Source organism: Elgaria multicarinata, chromosome 11 (genome assembly GCF_023053635.1).
Source record: "Elgaria multicarinata webbii isolate HBS135686 ecotype San Diego chromosome 11, rElgMul1.1.pri, whole genome shotgun sequence".
Taxonomy (NCBI): Eukaryota; Metazoa; Chordata; class Lepidosauria; order Squamata; family Anguidae; genus Elgaria; species Elgaria multicarinata.
In genome coordinates this window covers 47,417,895-47,441,990 of record NC_086181.1, presented here as the reverse complement: position 1 = coordinate 47,441,990, position 24,096 = coordinate 47,417,895, and the positions used below count along the sequence as shown (strand labels likewise).

Genomic DNA, 24,096 nt, shown 5'->3' with positions numbered 1-24,096 from the left:
AGCTAAAAGTGGGCTAGATGGAATAGCTATTGGCTACAGAACTGGACCCAAAGTGTGCTTATCAATGGTACCTTCTCAAACTGAGTGGAGGTAATGAGTGGGGTACCGCAGGGCTCAGTCCTGGGCCCAGGGCTCTTCAATATTTTTATTAATGACTTGGACGAGGAGGTGCAGGGAACGCTGATCAAATTTGCTTCTCCAAAACTGCTTCTCCAAAAGTGAATTTGGCCCTTGGACCGAAAGAGGAGCCACAAGGAATAATGGGCTCAAGTTAAAGGAAGCCAGATTCCAGCTGGACATCAGGAAAAACTTCCTGACTGTTAGAGCAGTACGACAATGGAATCAGTTGCCTGGTGAGGTTGTGGGTTCTCCCACACTAGAGGCCTTCAAGAGGCAGCTGGACAACCATCTGTCAGGGATGCTTTAGGCTGTCACACAGAGGAGGGCCAGGATCTCTTCTCGATCATCCCAGAGTGCAGGGCATGGAATAATGGGCTCAAGTTATGGATATTAGGAAAAACTTACTGACTGTTGGATCAGTATGGCAGTGGAACCCATGACCTAGGGAAGTCGTGGGCTCTCCCACCCTGGAGCCCTTCAAGAGGCTGCTGGACAGCCATCTGTCAGGTATGCCTTAAAGTGGATTCCTGCATTGAGCAGGGGGTTGGACTTGATGGCCTTAGAGGCCCCTTCCAACTCTACTATTCCATAATTCGATGTCAGGAGAGGCATTCCATCATATGGTCCTGAGCCATGTAAGGCTTTAGGGTTTTAAACCAGCACCTTGAATTGGGCTTGAAAATGTACAGGCAGCCAATGCAAGCAGACCACAATCGGTGTTATATGCTCAGACCTTCAGATCCTTTCTATCAATCTGCGCAAGCTGCAACTTCTTAACAGTCTTCAAGGGCAGCCCCATGTGGAGTCCATTGCAGTGATCTAACTTGGAGGTTACCAAAGCATAGACTACTGAGGCCAGTTTATCCCCGTCCAGATAGGGTCATAGCTAAGCCAGCAACCAAAGTCGATAGAGGGCACTCCGTGCCACTGATGCCACCTGAGCCTTAAGTGACAGAGATGGTTCCAGGAGAACCCCCAAGCCACGAACCCTCTCCTTCTGAGGGAATGCAGCCTCCTCCAGAACAGGTTGAGCACCTTCCATGCAGGCAGAAGACCCACCCACTAACAACATGCTAGTCCTGTCTGAGCTGAGCTTCAGTTCATGCAGTCGTCTTGACCTGTATCTACTTGGGGCGTGGCACTATGATCAGATGTTGAAAAATAGATGTCCAAATATACCCCAATTGCTTAATTTCTAAAAGAGATGCATGGAGGCTCAGGGTTGGGTTGAATTCTTGGTGTCACTCTTCGGAGGCCCTGATCCCCCAATCCCAGATGTGTAGAGGTTGGGGTAGTGAGGAACATTCGCTCTGTGCGTTCTCAGAGGAACGACCTTTTCCCCAGCTCTCTCTCCAAGAGGCCAGCTTTTGTGCTGATTCCTGGGCCGAATCAAGCCTTCAACCCGTTAGGGATCTGAAACTTCCCTTGACCCTGGGATACTACATTTCAGGAACCTTCTGCTCCTCCTTAGGGCGCCTGCTCCTATCCGAGGTCAGCTATCATTACAACTATTTTTGTTTTTTTATGCTGCTGCTCTAAATAATTGTATAGAAGTACAGATATACCATTCTCTCAAGGTCTTTAGCCATTTCAGGAATAGTGGGGTTAAAACAATCACAAAAACACCCCTGTAAAAAGATGGGTCTCCACAGCCCCCCCCCCCCCCGCGCGCTTGATCTGCCCCATCCAACTCCTGCCGCCTTGGCCCCTTTAAGAATGCAGCTGGTCTCTCTTCTCATTGTCTGCAAAGGTGGCCAATCAGGGACTGCGCTGTGGATGGGGGTGCAGAGCCCTGATTGGCTATGACGCACGCCTCCCCCATCCCATCTTTATCTCCCTCCCTCTCCCTCTGCAGCCCCCTCCCCAGGCTGCTGTCCGCTGGCCCGGTGCTGAATCCGCCCTCCTGCCCTGCCCCGTGCCACCCCTTGCAAGGACTGGGACCCCCACCCAAGAGCGTAGCAAGGGGGGCTGGAGCTGCCTCAGAGCCGTGATGAGCGGAGGGGTCTACGGAGGAGGTATGGGTGTGCTGGCATGTACCCTGGGCTGCTTGGGTCAGGGGTCCCCCTCTCGACCGCTCTCCGGCTAGGCCCCGCCAGCGTGTGGGCACGCGTGGGAAGCCGGCCAGCCACGGCACAGCCAACACGGGATGAAGCCAGGGATGCCGCCACAGAACAAGAGACCCGCGGCATCCAAACAGATGCCCCCACCCCAGCAACCGCTGCTGGGGAGGGGGGAAGCCACTCCTGCCTTCCCAATGGGGCTTCTCAGCCGGGCCTCCCGGGCTAATTAGATGCAGGGTGGGCGGGTGGGCTGTTTGGATTCTCCTCCTTGGGTGCCAAAATGACCCCGGGTCAGATCCGTTTGGCTAGTGGCCCTGGTATTCCTGTACTCTGCAAAGCAGCCCTTCCCCAACCTGGCGCCCTACAGATGTGTTGGACTACAACTCCCAGAAACGCTTCTGTGAATTGTAATGCAACACATTTGGACTCACCGTCCACACCTATGCCCCATCTTGGTCAGCGCTGGACCCCTACCGTTCCACATACCTCCGGTGTAAAGTTCTCCTCTCCCCAGCAACAGCTGCATGTCCAGACCTCCTGTCTCCACCTGGAGTGAGGATGCCACCCCCCTCATGGGTCTGCTTAGTTATGGGCCTGCTTCCCTTGCCCTTCAAGGGCCCACCGGGTTTCCTTAAGGAGTAAAAACCACCACCACCACACGAATATTACTAAAACATCTAAGCCAGGCATCCCCAACTGGGTGTCCTCCTGGCTGTGTTGGACTACAACTCCCATCATTCTCAGGCAGCATGGCCCTTGGTACCAGCTTGTCTGATTAAAAACCCCTGTAAAGCCACCTCAGGGTGCAGGATCAAGTGACCGCTCGAGAAAAACTCACGGCAGCTTAAAAGAATTAAAAATTTTAACAAAAAACTTGAAGAAGTTGGGAGAATGAACCGGTCTTTGCCCGGCGCCCAAACGGTAGCAAAGTGGGGTGCACAGCCAGGCTCCCTGCGGAGGGCGGCTTTCCTCTGCCCCTCCTCGCCTGCCCCACATAACGCCTGTCTTTGCTTCCTTCTCAGATGAGGTGGGGGCCCTGGTCTTCGACATTGGCTCCTTCTCGGTGCGAGCCGGCTACGCGGGGGAAGACTGCCCGAAGGTACGGTGCCCAGGCCCCCCAGGATGTACCCCCTCCGAGGACACCCCTTCTCCTCTGCAGCCTCCCCCCGCCCCCCTTGCTAGCCTTCCTTGCACCGGGCCGCCCCCACCCCACAACCGCTGGTCTCTTTGCAGGCGGATTTCCCCACCACAGTGGGCTTACTTTCCCACGATGAGTCGGCCATGGAGCTGGACGGGGAGAAGGAGAACAAATCGGGGAAGATCTATTACATCGACACCAACTCCTTGCACGTGCCGCGGGAAAGCACGGAGGTCATCTCGCCACTCAAGAACGGGATGAGTATGAAGCCCGGGGGGGGGGGGCAGAAGGGGGGGTGTTCACACCTTGCAAGGACCGGGCCGTGGCAAGGCTGGGGTTGCGTGTTCTACCATTCCTCGTCTTGCTTGGAAGGGGGCTGGTTGGTTAAACCAGCCTTTGTAATGCAGCTAACCCCCCCCTGTTTTTGGTTTCTCTTTACTCTTCTGCATTTGTACCTCTCAGCCATTAAGCCCCCTGTCCCCCACCTCCTCCCCAGCAATGGGAAAGTATCGCCAGGCTGCCTCCAGGGTCTGTGTCCCTAGTGCGTTGGGGTTAATAGAACATCATTCATGTGCGTTGAAGAGCATTGAGTGATTATTTCCTTAACAGTCAGCAGGTGTTGCTGTTGCCCGACTTTACAGAACTGTCAAGAAACTCCTGGTTAAACGAAGAGCAGCCCTCAAAGGGCCGCGTTGAAGTGGGGGCCAGGGAGGGGGGGGAGGCGTTTGAGGTTTCTGGCTCGTGCCTCGACTGCTGGCTGGCTGGCTTGCTGACGCTTCTCCTTCTCTCCTGACCGTGCCGACATCTCCTTCCCACCCCAGTTGAAGACTGGGGCTGCTTCCAGGCCATACTGGACCATACCTACAACAAACATATCAAATCGGAGCCCAACCTGCACCCGGTGCTCATGTCCGAGGCCCCGGTACGTATGCTGCCGGGTCCTCCTCGGGCCCTCTGCTTGCGCTCTGGCGCTCTGGCGCGTGTGCCCGGCCCTCACGCGCTGCCCCTCGGCTCTCTTGCAGTGGAACACGCGGGCCAAGCGGGAGAAACTGACGGAGCTCATGTTTGAGCACTACGGCATCCCGGCTTTCTTCCTGTGCAAAACGGCCGTGCTCACTGCGTATCCTTCACCTGTTGGGAACGATGCAGGGCAGCCCTCCCCATCCTGACCAGGCAGGCTAGGGATGATGGAAGTTGTAGTCCAACGTACCTGGAGGGCGCCAGGTTGGGGGAAGCTGGGGGATGTTTTTCTTGTAAACCTCCCAGGTAACTTTTGTTGTTGGGCGGAATATAAGTAATGAAAATAAAGTGAAGAAATAAATGCCTGCCTCTTACACCCACTCCGGACACACACAAAAATAGCCCTCATTTTTCCTCCGCTCCAAAATATCCAGGAGCAGGGAGTTCCAGTGGTGAAGTGTAAGGATTATTTCCCTTCCCGCAAAATTGTGGAAGGGTGCAAAATGTTGAGTTAAAGAGCAGGAGCAAAAAGGGCTTCATTGGGTGGGGGGACGACCCACCTCCCTTCCCCGCCCCCAGCGTGGCCACACTCTGCCCCACGGAAGCCTTGACGGTTGACCTCCAGCTTTGCCAATGGACGCAGCACTGGCCTCGTCCTGGACAGCGGTGCCACGCACACCACGGCCATCCCAGTGCATGATGGGTACATCCTACAGCAAGGTTGGGCTAAGATTCTTAGGTCCACTGGGGACAGGGTGGGGGGGCGGAGTTGGGGCTTGCCGGTTCTTTAGTTGTTTATTAGCTATCTTTCTATGCGACCCCATAACTGAAGCTCTCTGGGGGCTCCATACAGCCATCCCCAACCTGGCAGAAAGAGCAGAGGAAGTAGCATTGAGGGCGAGGGATCCAGGTTCAAATCCTGGCTCAGCCATGGGGACAACCCTCTGTCAGGGATGCTTTAGGGTGTATTCCTGCATTGAGCAGGGGGTTGGACTCGATGGCCTTGTAGGCCCCTTCCAACGCTGCGATTCTATGATTCAGCCTCAACTTTTTCCAGGCTTTGAAACTGGTGACTTGTAGTTAGGAAATGAAACGGCTTCTTCTCCCAAGAAGGTGTGTTCTGTTGGGGCGTGTGTGTTGGGGTTGGCAGCTGGTTCTCTCGGGAAGGGTTTTAGGGCAAAGGATTCTGGGAGACAGGTCTCTTGGGTTTGGAGGGACAGGGGTGTGGTTGGGAAGGAGAGTTTTCAGGGGCGGGGGGCAGGCAAAGGAGTCGCCCTGGGGACCCGGCCCCCACAGCTGCTGTCTTTTTCTTTCCTTCCTTTTCCTGCGCGTGGCTTCCAGGAATCGTGAAATCCCCCCTGGCCGGAGACTTCATCTCCATGCAGTGCCGCGAACTTTTCCAAGAGATGAACATCGAGATCGTCCCGCCCTATATGATTTCAGCCAAGGTGGCCTAGCCTCCTTCCCATTCTGCCACTGCCCAGAACTGGGGGGGGGGGGGAGGGAGGGCAAGAGGCATGGGCTGCCTAGTGGGCAGAGAGCATCTGTTCGGCTCCCCCCCCCGCCCCCAGGTTCAATCCTGCAGTTCAAAAAGGACTTGGGGCCACAGCTGGAGCAGACGGCAGGGCCTAGGCCGGAGAGGGCGTGAAAATTAGGAAACGTTTGACCCGTACAATTGGGTCTTGAACTAAATTAATTCCTTTGGGCCCTCTTCTCTTGCTCTAAGTTTCTACCTAGACCAGCCTTTCCCAACCTGGTGTCCTCCCATAATTCCCAGCATGCCATGGGGATGATGGGGACACATCTGGAGTGCCCAAGGGAAGAATCTACACTAGAGTCCCTTTCATGCGCGAGGCACGGCTGCCGCCCCGGTATTTTCCCCAGAACGCTCCGGTGGCACGCACGAATGAATATAGTGCAGTGTTTATCCTGCGAGCGTGCCGTGTTCTCATTGTGGGAGAGGCAGGAAGGGTTCAAGCTGTCACGTGTGTCCCATCCCTTGTGTTTGCAGTGCGGGTGCGTGGCACAAGCACAGCTTCGATGGTGCGCAGCAATGGAGGCTTAAAAGCGAATTGTGTGGTAATTCGCAGCTGCGCAGCTCCACATGAGTGGCAGTCAAAAATAGTCCTCCACCCACCCCACCCCACCCCACCCCACAACAAATCACAGAGAAGGAGGAGAAAGACATAGCGGGGGGGGGGGCGTGTGGAGAAGGTGGGGAAGGGGTTATTTTTCCTGCCTGGAAATCCTAGAACAATCCATGTGAGCAAGGAGGAGAAAGTGAAAGGGGGAGGGGAAAGATCCTGACACTAGGAAGAAGCCAGGCTTACCAAGAGCTAGAATACCAAGAGCTAGACGGGCTGGAATGCGTGGGAACTGCAAGCATCAGGAAAGCCCGTCACATTAGAAAACAATGGAAAGTTGGTGGAGAAATATCAGTGTGAAGGGTTGTGGGTGGGCATCGTGTGTGAGCCAGGCATTGCAGTACTGGGGTTAAAATACCTGTGTAGATGAGCCCTGGGTTGGGGAAGTCTGGTCTAATGAAAAAGAATCACGTCTGTATTAACAACCCACTTGGCTTAGCTCTCACACCAAGGGTCATGATAAGGAGCCCTGTGTAACTCAAAAGCCTGCATCTTCCCCCGCAAAAAGTCCCATGAAATGTTATCCTGTCCTTTGCTTATGCAGGTAAAATTAGACCTGGAGACTTGGGCAAAAACTCCAACCCAGCAGTTGTAAGGAAAGGGGGGCGGGGGGGTGGATAGAGTGAAGTGGCCTGGCGTGTGTGGCGTGTGGCAGTCCTTGGAGGCAAAGAGTAGCATACATGGGCGGGGGGGGGGGGGAAATAGGGGTTTTCAAAAAGCCAACCAACCCCCTCACCTTTTGTTTCCCTCTCTTTCCTTTTACTGCCCCCACCCCACCCAGGAGGCTGTGCGCGAAGGGGCCCCCCCGAACTGGAAGAAGAAAGAGAAGCTGCCCCAAGTCAGCAAATCCTGGCATACGACCATGTGCAACGTGAGAGCCCTGCCCGGACGCCTGGGTTCTTGAGGAGGGGCTGTGGGGAGGGGGGAGGGAGAAGATTGGAGGCTTAGAGCAAGCAGAACGTCCAGGAGCCAGGACTCTTGGGTCCCTTGAGAGAGACACGCGTGTGTGTGTGTGTGTGTGTGTGTGTGTGTGTGTGTGTGTGTGTAAGAGAGAGTTATGTGTATGTGCAAGACAGGGGGAGAAAGGTCCTGAGAGCCAGAACTTTGGAGCTGTTTATTTGGGGGGGGGGGGAGAATGAAGAAGAATTGTCTAACAAAGCAGAGCAAAGGGGGGGGGGGTTGCGGGAGGTGTTGGGGGCACAGTGGGTCGGCGGAAGCTGGGAGCCCTCTTTTCTTTGCGCCTGCCGTTCCCAACCTTGCACCCTTAGGGTGTGTTGGGCTACAACCTGCAACATCCCCAAGCTGGCTGGGGATGAAGGGCTTTGTAGTCCAAAACATCTGGAGGGCCCCAGGCTGGGCATGGCCGCTTCGGGGCCTCACCCTGCACCCCGTCCCGCCCCAACAGGAGGTCATCCAAGACTTCCAGGCGTCTGTGCTGCAGGTTTCGGATTCTCCATACGATGAGCAGTGAGTATCGGGGCTGGGGTAGTGGCGGGCGGGGTGGGGTGGGGGTGGGAACAGCAGGAGCAAAGCGGGCTCAGGTTCGGGGGTGCCCCTGGGACAACCCACGGCCGGCTTCCAATGTGGCTCAGGCCTTTCTCGGCCGTGACCTCTCTAGCAGCCAGACTCGGCTAATGCAGTCCCACACCTGCCTGAATCTTCATTGGTCCAGGAGCCGCCCTGCCCCAAAACCACGAGGTTCAGAGGCTGAATGCTTCTGTGTGCCCGTTGCTGGGGAGCGCGAGCCTGCTTTTGTGGGCTTCCCACGGGGGCAGCTGGGGGGCTTTTGGGGGAAGAGAACCCTGGACTAGAGCGGCCTTTGGCCTGATCTCCTTACGCCCTTGACCGCGGTGCTAGTTTCATTTCCACGGGAAAGGCTGCGATCCCCCCTGAGTCGGAGTGGAGGGAGAAAAAGAAAATTCTGAACCTTGGTACGTTACTGTGAGATGGCCCCTCGAGGCTCAGTTGCCACCGCCCTGAGGTTTTCAGTGGGGCTAAAAAGAAAAACCCAAAACACTTTGTTGGAAGGTTTTGGAAATACACACACACACACACACACACACACACACACAAAACAGAGCATCTGGTTACTAGGGAAAGGAGCCCGTGGCTCAATGCAAGGGTCGCATTGCACCTAAGCGGCCTGGGTGGATTCCTGCATGGAGCCGGGGGTTGGACTCGATGGCCTCAGAGGCCCCTTCCAACTCTGCGATTCTAGGATTCTAGGATTCTATGCTCGTTTCCACGGAAGGGTTAGATGTGAAGGTGTCCCAAGGAGAGTGGGGGCAGGACGCCGGTTTGGGGGTCAAAGTGGAGGGGACTCTTGGTTGCAAGACGACAGAAATAGATTTGTATTGTGAGGGGGTATCACCTGTCTTCTCTGGGTGGGAGAAAAGAAAGGGAACTGGTTAGCAAGAAGGACGACAAAGCGTCCTGTGGCACCCTGGAAGTCGACCACATTTATTACAGCGGAGGCATTGGTGGGCTAGAGCCCACTTTCAGATGCAGCAAGACTATTATTTATTTGTTTGTTTGTTTATTTATTTATTTATTGCATTTTTATACCGCCCAATAGCCGAAGCTCTCTGGGCGGTTCACAAAAATGAAAACCATTAAGAACATAATAAAACATCCAACAATCTAAAAACCCAAAAACAAAATACAATATAAAAAGCACAACCAGGATAAAACCACACAGCAGAAATTGATATAAGATTGAAACACAGAATTAAAACAGCAAAGTTTAAATCTAGGTGTTAAAATACTGAGAGAACGAAAAGGTCTTCAGCTGGCGATGAAAAGGATACAGTGTAGGCACCAGGTGGGCCTCTCTGCGGAGCTTGTTCCACAGCCGGGGTGCCACAGCAGAGAAGGCCCTGCTCCTAGTAGCCACCTGCCTTACTATGCGGACTGATGGGGCTGTTGCTTCCGGAGGGGGTGAGAAGTTCTGGGTGATGAGCTTGACATTGAGTCGTGCGTCCCTGGCAAGTCAGTGGATGGAGCACACGTTCCCAAACGTTTCCCCTTCAAGCTGGGGTGGGAGGGCAGGTGGGCGGGCGTCTCTCTCTGTGTGTGTGGCTTCATGGCGCGGCGTGGCCAGGCACTGTATCCTCTTTGCTTCTTCCCCACCCCCCTGTCCGGAGCAGGGTAGCTGCCCAGATGCCCACCGTCCACTACGAAATGCCCAACGGTTATAACACGGACTACGGAGCGGAGCGTCTCCGAATCCCAGAGGGGCTTTTCGACCCCTCCAATGTGAAGGTGAGTGGGGTGGGGTGGGGTGGGGGGCTGGGCATGGGGAGAACTGGCATTGAACGCAGAGATGGCGTTTGTGGGGTGTCTTTTGCCTGGGTGCCTCCAGCACGTGCAGAAGGGTGTGTGAGTGGGTGGGGAGCGTGGCGTTACTCAGTGTGCACGAGTGTGAATTTGCTAGCCTTTATCTCTGGCTGTGTCTGGGTGTGTTTTCTGGGTATCCGTTACTTTGAATACGGCCTTCCTTGGGGTTCTCTTTTGGTGCTTTGCATGAAGGGAAGGGCTCAGTCCCAGAACATGTGCGTAGCAACTCCTTTGGGCCGTGCGAAGTAATAGCAGGTGGCCCCTGAGCCTCATCAGAGTCCTCTCTCGGGCACGGCAAGGGTCTGGGCGTCTTTCAGGCAGGCGTCAGCTCCCGTGTGCCACGTTTGAGGAGTTCACCAGGGAATGGAGCGGTCCTCTCTGGATGGGCGCATGGGACGCCCTCGTGCCAGTGTGCTGGCTGGACTCTGGGACCTCTGGCGTGTAAACATGTGCTCCGCCACTGAGTGATGCCCCCCTCCTAATGTGTGTGTGCGTGTGTACACATGTGCTTTAACACACATCATTAGAGCAGGCTGGTTTTGCGCTGTACGTGTATAACGTTTGGGTTCACTGGTCTCTCCCTTTTCAGGGTCTGTCCGGGAATACCATGCTGGGGGTCGGCCATGTGGTCACCACCAGCATCGGCATGTGCGACATCGACATCCGTCCCGTGAGTTTCCCCCCGCCCACCGCAGAGACCGCTGCGTCCCTTCCCCAACCCAGCCTTCCCAACCTGGCGCTCTCTCGATGTATCCGACAACAGCTCCCCTAATCACCCAGCCAGCTAAGGCTGCCTTCACTCCACTCCCTCTGAGGGCTTCCTTTCCCCCCCACCCTTTCTCCTTTTACAACTTTTTCTATTTTCCACGGGCAAAACTAGCACAGGGCAGGTGCTGGGGGAAGAACGAGGAAAGAAAAGGGGGCGGGAATCCGTTAGTAAAAGCTCTCAACACCATGCCTTAAATAGGTACGTTAAGAGAGCTAATGTGGTGTAGTGGTTAGAGCAGCCTTCCTCAACCTGGGTCGCTCCAGATGTGTTGGACTGCATCTCCCAGAATGCCCCAGCCAGCTGGCTGGGGCATTCTGGGAGTTGTAGTCCAACACATCTGGAGCGACCCAGGTTGAGGAAGGCTGGGTTAGAGTGTCGGACTGGGAGTCGGGAGATCCGGGTTCTAGTCCCCATTCAGCCGTGGAAGCTCACTGGGTGGCTTTGGGCCAGTCACAGACTCTCAGCCCAGCCTACCTCACAGGGTTGTTGTGAGGATAAAATGGAGCAGAGGAGGATTATGTACGGCGCCTTGGCTTCCTTGGAGGAAAAAAGGCGGGATATAAATGCAATAAATAATCATAACAACAACTACTTCTACTACTACAATGATGTAACCATCCAAGTGAGACTATGGGATATATAAGTTCAAGTGTAGAGAGAGGCCCGTCCTCAGAGCATGGAATGGGAGGTGGTGGTGGGGAAATCCATCCTTCCAGGCCGGCAGTATGCGTCTCTTTGCAACTGCAGGGGCTTCCTGCCTGGAGCCCCGTGTCAGAAGAGGAGAGAGGAAAGCAGCCAGTGGGGAAATGCAGAAGGAGAGCAACCCCTTCTTGGTTTAGGTCGGGGGCCCTTGCGCACCTGCAACTAATTCCGCAGGTGGCCCTTGGCCCGGGACCCCGGAGCAGAGCCTCGCACCTGTTCCCCGAACCACGAGCTTCTTTGCTGCCACCTAACGGCGCATGATGCTCCCTCGAGAGAACACCACAGCCTTGCCTCGCCCCACGGGAATGCGCAAAGCGGAGGCAGACCCCTGCAAAGCTGGTCTCTCCACAGCGCCACAACAGTGATGCATCTCTTGAAAGCTTCTGTGTTTTCCATCACGGAAAATGGGTCCAATAAGAACAGCCGCTGCCACCACATTTTACACGTTTTATTTGGCAGATTGTAACAGAAAAATTTCTGCTTCCTGCCCCCCAGTGGTCTGGCAATGTGCAAGAGAGGAGGCTAAACCGTGCAAGTTGTAAAGCAGCCTTCCCTAACCTAGTGCCCACCAGATGTGTTGGACTACAACTGGATTCTGGGAGCTGGCTGGAGGATTCTGGGAGTTGCAGTCCAACACATCTGGAGGGCACCAGGTTGGGGAAGGCAGTTGTAATGGGCAAAATACATGGAGAAAAGGGCAGGCGGAAAAAGTATCCGCCGCTGCCTGGCGCCTCCAGCCGTGCTTGTCTTCTCTGCAGGGTCTGTACGGCAGCGTCATCGTCACTGGCGGGAACACCTTGCTGCAAGGTTTCACAGACCGCCTCAACCGGGAACTGTCTCAGAAAACGCCCCCGGTGAGCGCTTGAGTGCGTGAGTGAGAGAAGGAGAAAAAAAGATTTATTGGGGGTGCGGGGGCAGGGGAAGCGATACAGCCCCTTTTATTTGACTGTGTGCTAACATTTAAAATGGTGCCTAGTTGGGATTGCCGCCTTCCATGTCACACCAGACTCTTCCTCAAGCAACATGGTTTTAAGCTCTGAGAAACGCAGGTGGTGGAAAGCCTGGTTTGTACTAGGCAATCCCAACTAGGCGCCTTTTTCTTGGCCAGCCTTCCTCAACCTGGGGCGCGCCAGATGTGTTGGACTGCATCTCCCAGAAGGCCCCAGCCAGCAGAGCTGGCTGGGGCATTCTGGGAGTTGTAGTCCAACACATCTGGCGTGCCCCAGGTTGAGGAAGGCTGTTCTAGGCAGAGACATGAGGGAAGAGTCTCCCAAGAGGGTCAAGGGTGCAAGACGCTTGTTTAAACGTCGGGGATTGGTGCAGATGGCGAAGCTGGGTTCCGAAGTAGCTGTTCTGGGAAGGTTTCCATGGGGCATCAAAGCTTTAGGAAGCGGCTAGCTGGTCACTGATGGTGCCTTTTGGAACTCTCTTTTTTCCAGAGGTTATGGGCTTGTCTGTTTGTTTTGCGGTGTGTGTGTGTGTGTGTGTGTGTGTGTGTGTGTGTGTGTGTGTGTGACATCAAAAACGTTTTTGCATATTATCCCTGAAAAATGTGATACCCCTGAACCCCTTCCCACCTTGGACTGACAATATACAATAAAATGATTGATGCTTTTTTTAAAAAAAAAGTAATTGTGATAGTTTGATTTCAAAATCCATATCGGTATAAAACTTCCTGACTGTTAGAGCAGTACGACAATGGAACCAGTTCCCTAGGGAGGTTGTGGGCTCTCCCACACTAGAGGCCTTCAAGAGGCAGCTGGACAACCATCTGTCGGGGATGCTTTAGGGTGGATTCCTGCATTGCACAGGGGGTTGGACTGGATGGTCTTGTAGGCCCCTTCCAACTCTGCTATTCTATGAATTCTATGAATAACGCCTTTATTAGGCCAACCCCAAATGTGCAAGCTTTCAAGATCTACAGGTCTACAGGCCTCGAAAGCTTGCACATTTTGTGATCTTTGGGTTGGCCTTAAAAAGGTATCGGACTAATATGGATTTTGATGGCTCTTACGGGCGGCCCCCGTCAGCACTCAGTTGGCCTCCATGTGTGTGTGGGGGATGACAACCCTTTAACGCCCACCCCTCTTTCCCCCCCATTCTCTCTCTTTCTCTCCCTCCCCTTCCCCCCCCACCCCAGAGCATGCGCCTGAAGCTCATTGCCAGCAACAGCACTCTAGAGCGGAGGTTCAGCCCTTGGATTGGGGGGTCCATCTTGGCTTCTCTAGTGAGTCAGGGGGTCCTGGAGGCAAGGGACGTGCCCTTCAGCCTGCCCCAGCCAGAGGGGTTGAACTACAAGAGGATGCTGGGAGTTGTGATCCAACCCCTCCGGAGGGTGCTGGTTTAGGCTGTCACAGAGGTTGAAGGACGCAGCCCTTTGGAGGGAAGGGGGCCGATGGGAGACGTTTGGGGATTGGGGGGGATTGGGGGGGTGGGAAAGGGGGCCACCTTTGGCTTTGGCCAAGGGGGGGGATGCCAAGGGGCAGGAGGAGGGGGGGGTCTTCTGGGTTTCTCTCCTCTCCTTCTGTCTTCTGCAGGGCACCTTCCAACAGATGTGGATTTCCAAGCAGGAGTATGAGGAGGGGGGCAAGCAGTGCGTGGAGAGGAAATGCCCCTGAAAGGACCGCAGACCCACGGCACCCGCCTCTGTGCCCCCCCACCCGCCTCGCCCTGCCCCAGGAGCCCTCCCGGATGTGGCGGCACCTCCCCCACTTAGACCTTCTTGGGGACATGGCCTCCGGGATGAATCCCTTTCTCCCCCCCCCCCCAACCTGCCCCTTCAGTGCCATTGTGGGTTTGCCCCCCCCCCCAACCTTCTTGGCTCCGCTCTGTTTCCAAAGAACCCAGGAGTGCTCAGCACCCACCCCTCTGTCCCTGCCCAGGCCAAGGACCCAGGAGTCCTGCCACTCGCCCCCCACCCCCACCCTCACCCCTTGGGACTAAAGCTATCTCTGAGGCCCAGGAATCCCTGCTTGCCAACCTCACCTTGGTGGCAGATGGTAAGATTCGAACTCGCAGCGTTGCTAAAGAGATGGCTTTTGTGGGGGAAGCAGTCCTGATTTCGAGGTCTTGGATCTCAGCCCTCTGTCCCTATCTGTGTCGAGGTGGAGGGTCGTGTTCCTTGTCTGCCCCACAGCTCTTCCTCTCCTCCTCCTGTGACCTCTTTTTGCCATTTTATATGTAACCCGGGTGGTTCTGTTTATTCACTGGATTGCTTGATGGCGTTAAAGGACATTTTTATGGTTTACATTTTTTTTTTTTGGTGTCAGCAAAATAATAAATGTATGGGTTTTTTTAAAGAAAAATCTTGTATGTTATGGTGGCATTTTAAAACAATGTGAATAATGCGATCCCAGGCATGTTTACTCAGGAGTAAGACTGACTGTGTTCATTAATGCTGTGAGGTTAGTTTAACCTGCACTGTTATCCAGCCAGCCTTGCCCAACTGAGTGTCCTATGGATGTGGGTCAGAGGAGGGCAACCAGGATGATCAGGGGTCTGGGAACCTCTGAGGAGGGACTGAAAGAACTGGGCCTGTTCAGTCTGGAGAAGAGAAGATGGAGGGGAGACACGAGAGCACTCTTCAAATACTACAAAGGTTGTCACCCAGAGGAGGGCCAGGATCTCTTCTCGATCCTCCCAGAGTGCAGGACACGGAATAACGGGCTCAAGTTAAAGGAAGCCAGATTCCGGCTGGACATCAGGAAAAACTTCTTGACTGTTAGAGCAGTACGACATGGAACCAGTGACCTAGGGAGGTTGTGGCCTCTCCCACACTAGAGCCATTCAAGAGGCAGCTGGACAAGCATCTGTCAGGGATGCTTTAGGGTGGATTCCTGCATTGAGCAGGGGGTTGGACTCAATGGCCTTGTAGGCCCCCTTCCAACTCTACTATTCCATTATTCTATGGACTGCAACTCCCATCATCCCCAACTAGCATGTCTGCATGTCTAGGCCATGCTTGATGGGAATGATGGGACTTGCACCCCAACTCATCTAGAGGACCCAGCATGGTGAAGGCTGGACTGATAATTCCCTCTTCCAAGGAAATCAGGGGAACTGCTGTTCTAAGGATCTGCCCTAGACAATTCTGCCTGAACTACCATCCCCAGAATCCTTCTGCGTGGGAGGGGGAGGATCTCTGAGCCCGATGAAAGCAGATGAACGCAGGCGTCCCTCGTGCAGAGAGGGGGCCTTCACAGCCCTTGCAACTTCGGTCATTGCGTCTGGTTCAAAAGAAACGTGGGACTCACCATCCTGCCCACCTTCCGTCAAAGCAAAAAGTCTTAGGAAATATTTATACATATTTAAAATCATCATCATTATTATTTATTGCTGTATTCATAGTTCTCTCCCATAGTTCTGATCGCAATGCGGTTACAATCCTGTGCCTTAAGAGCGCCTTTTCCCCATTTGAGGCCTTTTCACCACTTGCCACTCCAATGGAAGGGGGAAGCAGTTGCTCAGAGCGTGGTGGGATGTTCCCAGGCAGAGGAAGGGTCTCCTAGCCCTGCCGTCCGGAAGGCCGTGGGCCGGCATTCCACCTTTTCTTCCTTAACCGTGGTAAGAAAAACGATGAAAGAAGCATCCGGTGCAGAAGGGGACCTTGTCTGGACCACCCCACCCACCCGTAAAATTTGGAGAACGGGACTGGTTGATAGCACCCCAAAAGCCTCATCTGGGCGCACCCCACCTTTCTTCCTCTCGGGCTCAAGTTAAAGGGCTCAAGTTAAAGGAAGCCAGATTTCGGCTGGACATCAGGAAAAACTTCCTGACTGTTAGAGCAGTACGACAATGGAATCAGTGACCTAGGGAGGTGGTGGGCTCTCCCACACTCGAGGCCTTCAAGAGGCAGCTGGACAACCACCTGTCAGGGATGCTTTAGGGTGGATTCCTGCTTTGAGCAGGGGGTTGGACTCGATGGCCTTGTAGGCCCCTTCCGACTCTGCTATTCTATGATTCTGCTGTTACCAATGTACAGGACTCACCACCACCCCAGAACCCCCGGGGAATCTTGGCCTCACGGGGGATTAATACCCTTCTGCCTGCACCTATTTGTCTAAAGCAGAGATTTTTCCAAGGAAGGAGCAGGCAGAAAATTCTGTCAATCCATTGCAAGACGGACCATTTCTGGTTTAATGTTTGTGGCATCCACAGGCTCTCAGTCAGCTTCTCCCCAACCTGGTGCCCCCCCAGATGTGTTGTACTACAATACCCATCATTCTGACTGGGGGATGCTGGGAGTTGTAGTCCAATGCATTTGGAGGGCACCAGGTTGGGGAAGGCTACTCTAAATGGCCTAAACCCTCAACTGGATTCTCCTTCCACAACCTCTTACCAAAAGACAAATCATGCCCAGGGCCATGCCCCAGTTTTCACCCAGCTGAGCCCACTGCCCCCCCCCGAAGAGGTCGTATTGCTGGAAGACCCAAGTCCGGTGGTTTTTCCTCCATGCTCTGAGCCCCTTTGCCCATGCCGCCTTCATCTTGCAACGCTTTGCCAATTTTCTGCTCTGAATTTCTGATCTCACCCAAACCACACTGCCATTTTGGAAAGGGAAGGCCATTCTTCCCAAGCGCCCTCCCCCGGCTGTCATTCGGACGTCGTCCATCATCCCCTTGGGGAGGTGAGAGGTCAACTGAACTGGGGGCAACAGGGTTGCCTAGAAGTCTGGGGTCTTCCGGTTGGCACCATCCAAGCTCCACCCCATTCTGGGTTCGAGGGAAGGGCGCTCTTGCTCCGAGCCTTTCCAGATGGGTTCAGTTCCTGGTCGCCAGGCTTGCGCAGATGTTGGGTGGTGGGACGGGGAGGTGAAGGTGCCCTTGACACATCCTTCAACAGCAGCTCTGAGCTAAGGTGGAGGGAGAGGGAGGGGAGAGGGGAGAGGGGGACGCAGTCAAGGAACTCTAGTGACCTCCCTTGCCTGCGGACAGTTCACGATAGCGCAACCCACACACCCCTCTCGAGTCTCCCAGAGAAGGGAGCCCCATATTAGTGGGGCAGGGGCATTGAGAACACCTTTCGCTAGTTTCCTTTGCCTTTTGGCCAGCCAAACTCCAGGTCCCCCAACTGGACCCTTCCATTTCCTCTCCCGCTCACCTCCTTGAGACTTACGACTCCAACCAGACGCCCCGTGTTCGTCACATAAGCCGTGCGGAGGCTCAGGAGATGGAAGAGGTCGTAGCACTGGAGGGGGGGAGAGGAAGTCAGAAACGTGGTTATTCGGGGGGGCGGGGAGGCGCACACTCGCACATCCCAGGCTGGTTCCTGTAGAGAGCCCAGCCACACCCTCGGGCTACAGAGCGTGGTGCTGTTCTCATCGCTTAACATGGCTTAATCGCTCCTTCTCCATCTCGGGGTGATTCCAGGCCAGGCATGAAGGTCAAACTCCCATGCTTTGATGTTCACTCAGTTTGCACAGGGCATCCAATTATTTTCATCCTGAACGTTCCCTCTGGGCCTTTCCTCTTTTCTCAGACCTCGTTCCCCATCGCCAACCATGGTTCGTTGGGGTCTTCCCAGCTTTTGCACGGTTTTCTTCCCATTCTAAAGCTTGAAACGCCTTCCCCAAAGGTCAGTTTCCAGCAGTAAGAGCAATTAAGATAAAATATGCTGGTATTTGGGGTCTCAGACCCCCTTTTTGCCTTCGGGCTGGCCTATCCCAGGAGCTTCTCCCAATTAAATTTGGTTCTTGGGCTAAAATGGTTTCTAGAGCCTTGCCTTAGTGCAACTTTTCTGTCTTTTTAAAAGGATGGAGTCTTGACAAGGGAGAGGGCCTTTTCAGCGATGGCCCCCCAACTGTGGAATGATCTCCCTGATGAGGCTCGCCTGGCACCAACACTGTTATCTTTCAGGCGCCAGGTCAAGACTTTTCTCTTCTCCCAGGCATTTAACAACGCTAAGGTTGTCTTTTAATGGACCCCAGAACAGTTGTTTTATAAATGGATACTGTTGTTTTATACTGTTGTTTTGATGTTTCTGATGGTTTTTAAATTTGTGTACTTTTTAAATGTTTGCTGTTTTAACTTTTGTGAACCGCCCAGAGAGCTTCGGCTGTGGGGCGGTATATAAATGTAATAAATAAATAAGTAAATAAATAAATAAATTGACATGGGCAGGTGAATTTAACTAGGGTGACCATATGGAAAAGAGGACAGGGCTGCTGTATCTTTAACAGTTGCATAGAAAAGTGAATTTCTGCAGGTGTCATTTGTAGGCATGCAGTTAAAGCTGCAGGAGCTATACTAGAGTGTCCAGATACAAAGGAGGGCAGGGCTCCTGCAGCTTGAACTGTTGTGATGAAGAGAGAATTCCTGACTATTAGAGCAGTATGACAATGGAATCAGTTACCTAGGGAGGTGGTGGGCTCTCCCACACTAGAGGCCTTCAAGAGGCAGTTGGACAAGCATCTGTCAGGGATGCTTTAGGGTGGATTCCTGCATTGAGTAGGGGTTGGACTGGATGGCCTTGTAGGCCCTTTCCAACTCTGCTATGCTATGATTCTATGAATTTCACCAGGTGCTGCACGCATACAAATGACGCCTGCTGAAATTCCCTTTTTTATACAACTGTTAAAGATACAGGAGCTCAGTCCTCCTTTCTATATGGTTGCCCTAATTTAACACAATCCAACTCATAGTCATTGTAGAACTCACTACCACAAGATGCAGAGATGGCCACCATTTGGATGCCTTTAAATGCTTTAGGGTGGATTCCTGCATTGAGCAGGGGGTTGGACTCGATGGCCTTGTAGGCCCCTTCCAACTCTGCTATTCTATGATTCTATGAAAAGGGGTTTGGATAAATTCCTGGAGGCGAAGGCTATCAATAGCTACTGGCCCTGATGGTTGTGTGCTATCTCCATTATTCGAGGCAGTGAGCCTGGGTGCACCAGTTGCTGTGGAACATGGGTGGGAGGGTGCTGTTGCACCATGTCCTGCTTTGTTGGTCCCTGGCTGATAGCCGGTTGGCCACCGTGTGAACAGAGTGCTGGACTAGATGGACCCTTGGTCTGATCCAGCCTCAGGCTCTTCTGATGTTCTTCGCTTTTGCACTGGCCACCATTTCATCCCGTTTATTTTTCAAACTTTCATTAGCACTAATTGGTTATAGTATTTCCAGAACAATCATGAGGGTGACGAGGTGGCACCCTCCCCCAAGGCTATAGCGAACGCGTGCTGAGCTTCAAACGCCTGCTTAAGTGTATCGGACCTTCTCCACCCACGGCAACTGCGTCACGCCCGCTGGTGCAGGCGGAACGTAGCGGGATGAAGACCCATAAAAAGTGCAACAACTCCAGTGGTGTGGGAAATCACTTGTAATTCCCCTGACAGTCTACCTCAGAAGAGCAATTGTGATTATTAGCCCAAGCAACCACCAGTCAGGAAGCAGCCTCCGTTGATAAACGTCTGACGGGGGAGAAGGTTTTACAAACCCATATCCCGAAAGGCCGCCTTCTGCCATCAGAGCCTGCCTGGTTTGAAGATCTCCAGGTGAGGTGTCTTTCTCTTGGTCCCACTGCCAGCGTGAATGCACAACGGAGCCTTCTCTGTGGTGGCTCCCAGACTGTGGAACTAAACCTCCCTCTCTTTGCTCTCCTTCTGCCAGCAGGCAGGCCTTTGGCGTGTAAGCTGGTCGGTTGGCCGGGATGCTGTTTTTATTCTTTTATCACTGGGGGTTGAATTGTGTTTTTTCCTAACTCTGTTTTACGATTGTTTTAATTTTTGAAAGGTTGAACATTGGCTTTTATTGTCGCTGGCCGCCTTGGTCAGAAGGCCGGGCATCCATGAATCCAATCAATAAAAAACACAGCCAAGAAGGGAAAGGCCCGGGGAGGTCAAGTGAGCGTGTGGGCCGGGAGGGGCCCTGTTTTTCGAGGACACAGAAGACGGGATATTGCCAGGAAGGAGGGACCTTTGGCCAACTCACCTGGTAAAGGGTTTCCTTCTCCAACAGGCGATACGGAGCAGGATCAATGGGCAGGCTTTCCAGGTGGACGGTGTCCTGCAGCTGCCGGCAGGCCCATTCTTCCACCTGCAGAGAAGGGCGGTTGGGAGCCAAGCAGCCTGGGTGGGCGTGTGTCGGGACTACAAATCCCAGCATCCCCAGCCAGCTGTATGGGGATGCTGGGATTTGTCGTCCCGACACATCTGGAGGGGCCTCCAGTTGGGGAAGGCTGTGCTAGTATCCTGTCCCGAGAGAAGGACGGGAACTCTCAACGGTCTTCTCGCGACGCAGCCCACCCTTGCCTTCCCTCCCTGAAGAAGCCAGAGGTCCTGAGTCCTTTGCCAACCCCTCCTCGACGCTCCGTTCAAGAAACCCAGGAGTCCTCGCTCCCAGCCTTCTCCTTCATGCACCTCACGGCCCTCTCTCCATACAAACACCCGCCGTCACTGCTTCCGACGTACCGTGTTGCAATACCACGTGTGCTCGTTTTGCGGGGACGAAGAACCGGGGCTCCCTGGAACGGCATTTGATGGCTGGAAGCAAAAAGGGGCCTGTTAAACCCAGGGTAAAAGCCACCAGGAACTCGGGAGAGGATCTCTCACCTGTGAGACCTACACGGGCCCAAATACCTCCTACCTGCTCCTCCTCCGCCACCGTGCCTTCGATGTGGAAACTGGAGGGCTCCTTTTCTTGGGATGACCCTGCGTGAGAAGCAAGCGAGGACTTCAGTCTGGCCTTGCAGCACTAATGCTAAAAATACCAATACAAATGCAAATATCATATTGCCCTGCTACAATCAATGGTGTGGCCACATGTGGAATAGTGAGTACGGCTCTGGTCACCACACCTTAAAAAAAGATATTATAGAGCTGGAAAAGGTGCAGAAAAGGGCAGCTAAAATGGTCATGGGGTTGGAGCATCTCCCCGATGATGGAAGGTTACAATGTCTGGAGCTTTGTAGATTTGGGGGGGGGATAAGGGGGGACACGAGATGCATGAAGGGTGTGGAGAAATTGGACAGAGAGACATTTTTCTCCCTCTCTCAAATTCCTAGAACCCCAACGGGATCCTCCCATGAAGCTGAAAGTTGGGCGATTCAGGAGAGATAAAAGGAAGGACTTCTTTACAGAGTTAAACCATGGAACTCCCTACCACAAGACATGGTGATGGCCACCAATTTGGATGGCTTTAAAAGGGGATTGGACAAATTCCTGGAGGAGGAGAAGGCTCTCAATGGCTACTAGCCCTGATGGCTCTGTGCTCCCTCCAGTATCAGAGGCAGTAAGCAAGTATACACCAGTTGCTGGGGAACATGGGTGGGAGGGCGCTGTTGCCTTCAATGTCCTGCTTGTTGGTCCCTGGTCGACAGCTCTCCGGCCACTGTGTGGACAGAATGCTGGACCAGAAGGACCCTCGGTCTGATCCAGCATGGTTCTTCCGCTGTTGTTCCTTGCAATGGTGGAGCCCTGATTAGTGAAGCATCATCAGATGAGGATCAGGGCCACCATGGGTTCAAGGGCAACGAACTGGCAGGAATGTGAGACATGCTTTTAAGCACCTTTGCAGGTCTGAAAAAGCGATGCCGGAGGTGGCAGTGGCTGGAGGGCGGCATTCCACACACGTGTGGCGCCGCACGGAGGTGTCCAAGCACTTTGCTACAGGATGGTGCCAACGTGGGCTGTCAGTCCTCCACTCTACCACCACGGGCAAATCGCCATCCATCACACCACCATCAACGTGGGAGCCAGTGTGGTGCAGTGGCTAAAGTGTCAGACTGGGAGTTGGGAGATCCGGGTTCTAGTCCCCACTCGGCCGTGGAAACCCACTGGGTGACTTTGGGCCAGTCTCAGACTCCCAACCCAACCTACCGCACAGGGCTGTTGTGGTGAGGATAAAAATGTAGAGGAGGAGGATTATGGACGCCGCCTTGGGTTCCGTGGAAGAAGAATAAATGCAAAAATCAATCAATCAATCAATCACCATCCAAACAGTTTCTAAATACTGAACAGCGATACAAAGACAAGGCAGGCTCACAATAGAATAAACACGATACGAAAGGAGAAAGGTCTGGGGACGGAAGAGAGGCGAAAGCAAGCATCAAAGCGGCAGGCTCCTTCTCTGAGTGACAGGTGGGCTCAGGCTGGGCTTCCCCTGGCCAATCTGTGCTTCTTGGGGGCTGCACGATGCTGCTACACCCCCACCCCCACCCACCCCTGTCCCAACACATGCTTGCATCCTGCTTTGTCCAGAATGCCAGGACATCCCCCAGAGCCGTGCAGGACAGCTATAGCTCAGCCATTACCTATTTCTGCCAGCTCTACTTCCCCATCACCTGAGCTGGGTAGAATCTCTGTGCTCCCACCTGATCGCTCTGTTTCTCTTTCATGGCCACCTGGTTCCTGCAAGAGAGAAGATGGGGAAATCCCTCATCCAGCCCAGCCTCAGAGGAACATCAGAACTGGGGGCCCTTTGTCCATCAAACCGAAGTTCTACACAGAGTTTCAGGTAGGGTCCCTTCCCAGCCTGACCTGGAGAAGCCGGGGGGGGGGGGGGGATTACCGTATTTCTTCAATTGTAAGACGCCATCGATTGTAAGACGCACACTAATTTCAGTACCACCAACAGGAAAAAAACACCTAAGACACACCCATGATTCTAAGACGCACCCCGTTTTTAGAGATGTTTATATGGAGAAAAAAGTGTGTCTTAGAATCGAAGAAATAGGGTATTATTAATTAATTAATTAATTAATTAATATTGCACCATCAGTGTACATGGTGCTGTACAGAGTAAAACAATAAAATAGCAAGGCCCTGCCGCGTAGGCTTACATTCTAACAGACTCATAATAAAATAATAAGAAGGGGAAGAGAATGCTCCAAACAGGCACAGGGTAGAGTAAAACTAACAGTATAAAACAGACTTCCTCAACCTGGGGCGCTCCAGATGTGTTGGACTACAACTCCCAGAATGCCCCAGCCAGCTGGCTGGGGCATTCTGGGAGATGCAGTCCAACACATCTGGAGCGCCGCAGGTTGAGGAAGGCTGGTATAAAAGTAAGATCAAAATCAAGTTTTAAAAGCTTTAGAAAAAAGAACTGGGGATCTCTTGCATGCAAAGCAGCACTTCCACAGCTGAACATTTGGATCTTTTTCTTTTTTTTAAAGCAAACATTTTAATTTCAAATGCTGGGAGGGAGGGTGGGTGAAGGAAGAGGCACATGGGGGTGGAGAGAGAAGAAAATATCTTCTCCCAAAATATCTTCGCCCGAGGGCCTGGGAGCAGCCTTGTCCATCAGGCCCTGGTGCATACTGGGATAGCCAAAAGATGCCCACTTCAGAAGTGTCTCAAAACATTCACACCACATGTGTGGACGGCATTGGTTAAGGATGCAGCTCTAGGAGAACCCAGCGGGGAAAGAGAACCTGAGCAGGTGTCCTTCGGATGCCTGCAGCACCTGGTGAAATTCCCTCTTCATCACAACAGTTAAGGCTGCAGGGGCTTTGCCTAGTGTGACCAGATACAAAAGAGGGCAGGGCTCCTGCAGCTTTATTAACTGTTGTGATGAAGGGGGAATTTCGCCCTGACCTCCTTTTTATATGGCCACCGTAGCACAGAGGAAAAAAGGCTTTTAAAGGTATTGTGACCAGGGAACAGAATGGCTGCATTTGAACCAGAGCCATGTAACAACAGATCATGGTTAGTCCTTACAGGAAGAAGCCTGAGTGAACGTCCAGCTCATACAAGCCTCCCTCCCCCCTCTTTTTCTGGCACAGCCACAAAGAGGTCAGAAACAGTCGCTTCTGATATTAACTAACCACAATTTAGCATTACATCATACGAACTGTGGTTAGTTGTAACCATGGTTTAGAGAAACAAGCCAATTTCACATCTTGGTTTATGAAGCTTGGTTTATGAAGGT

At 53.3% G+C, this 24,096-nt stretch overlaps 1 protein-coding gene across 1 annotated transcript; it reads left to right on the top strand.

Moving 5' to 3' along the window:
• Nucleotides 1-2,089: 2,089 nt before the first annotated feature.
• ACTL6B (actin like 6B) lies at nt 2,090-13,880 on the top strand. Its single transcript, XM_063138675.1, has 14 exons — nt 2,090-2,135; nt 3,203-3,279; nt 3,414-3,579; nt 4,140-4,240; nt 4,341-4,438; nt 4,904-4,998; nt 5,620-5,726; nt 7,204-7,293; nt 7,828-7,889; nt 9,569-9,683; nt 10,348-10,428; nt 11,988-12,083; nt 13,370-13,456; nt 13,767-13,880. The coding sequence occupies exons 1-14, from the start codon at nt 2,111-2,113 to the stop codon at nt 13,845-13,847; spliced, it is 1,281 nt and encodes a 426-aa protein (XP_062994745.1). The 5' UTR covers nt 2,090-2,110; the 3' UTR covers nt 13,848-13,880.
• Nucleotides 13,881-24,096: the final 10,216 nt, after the last annotated feature.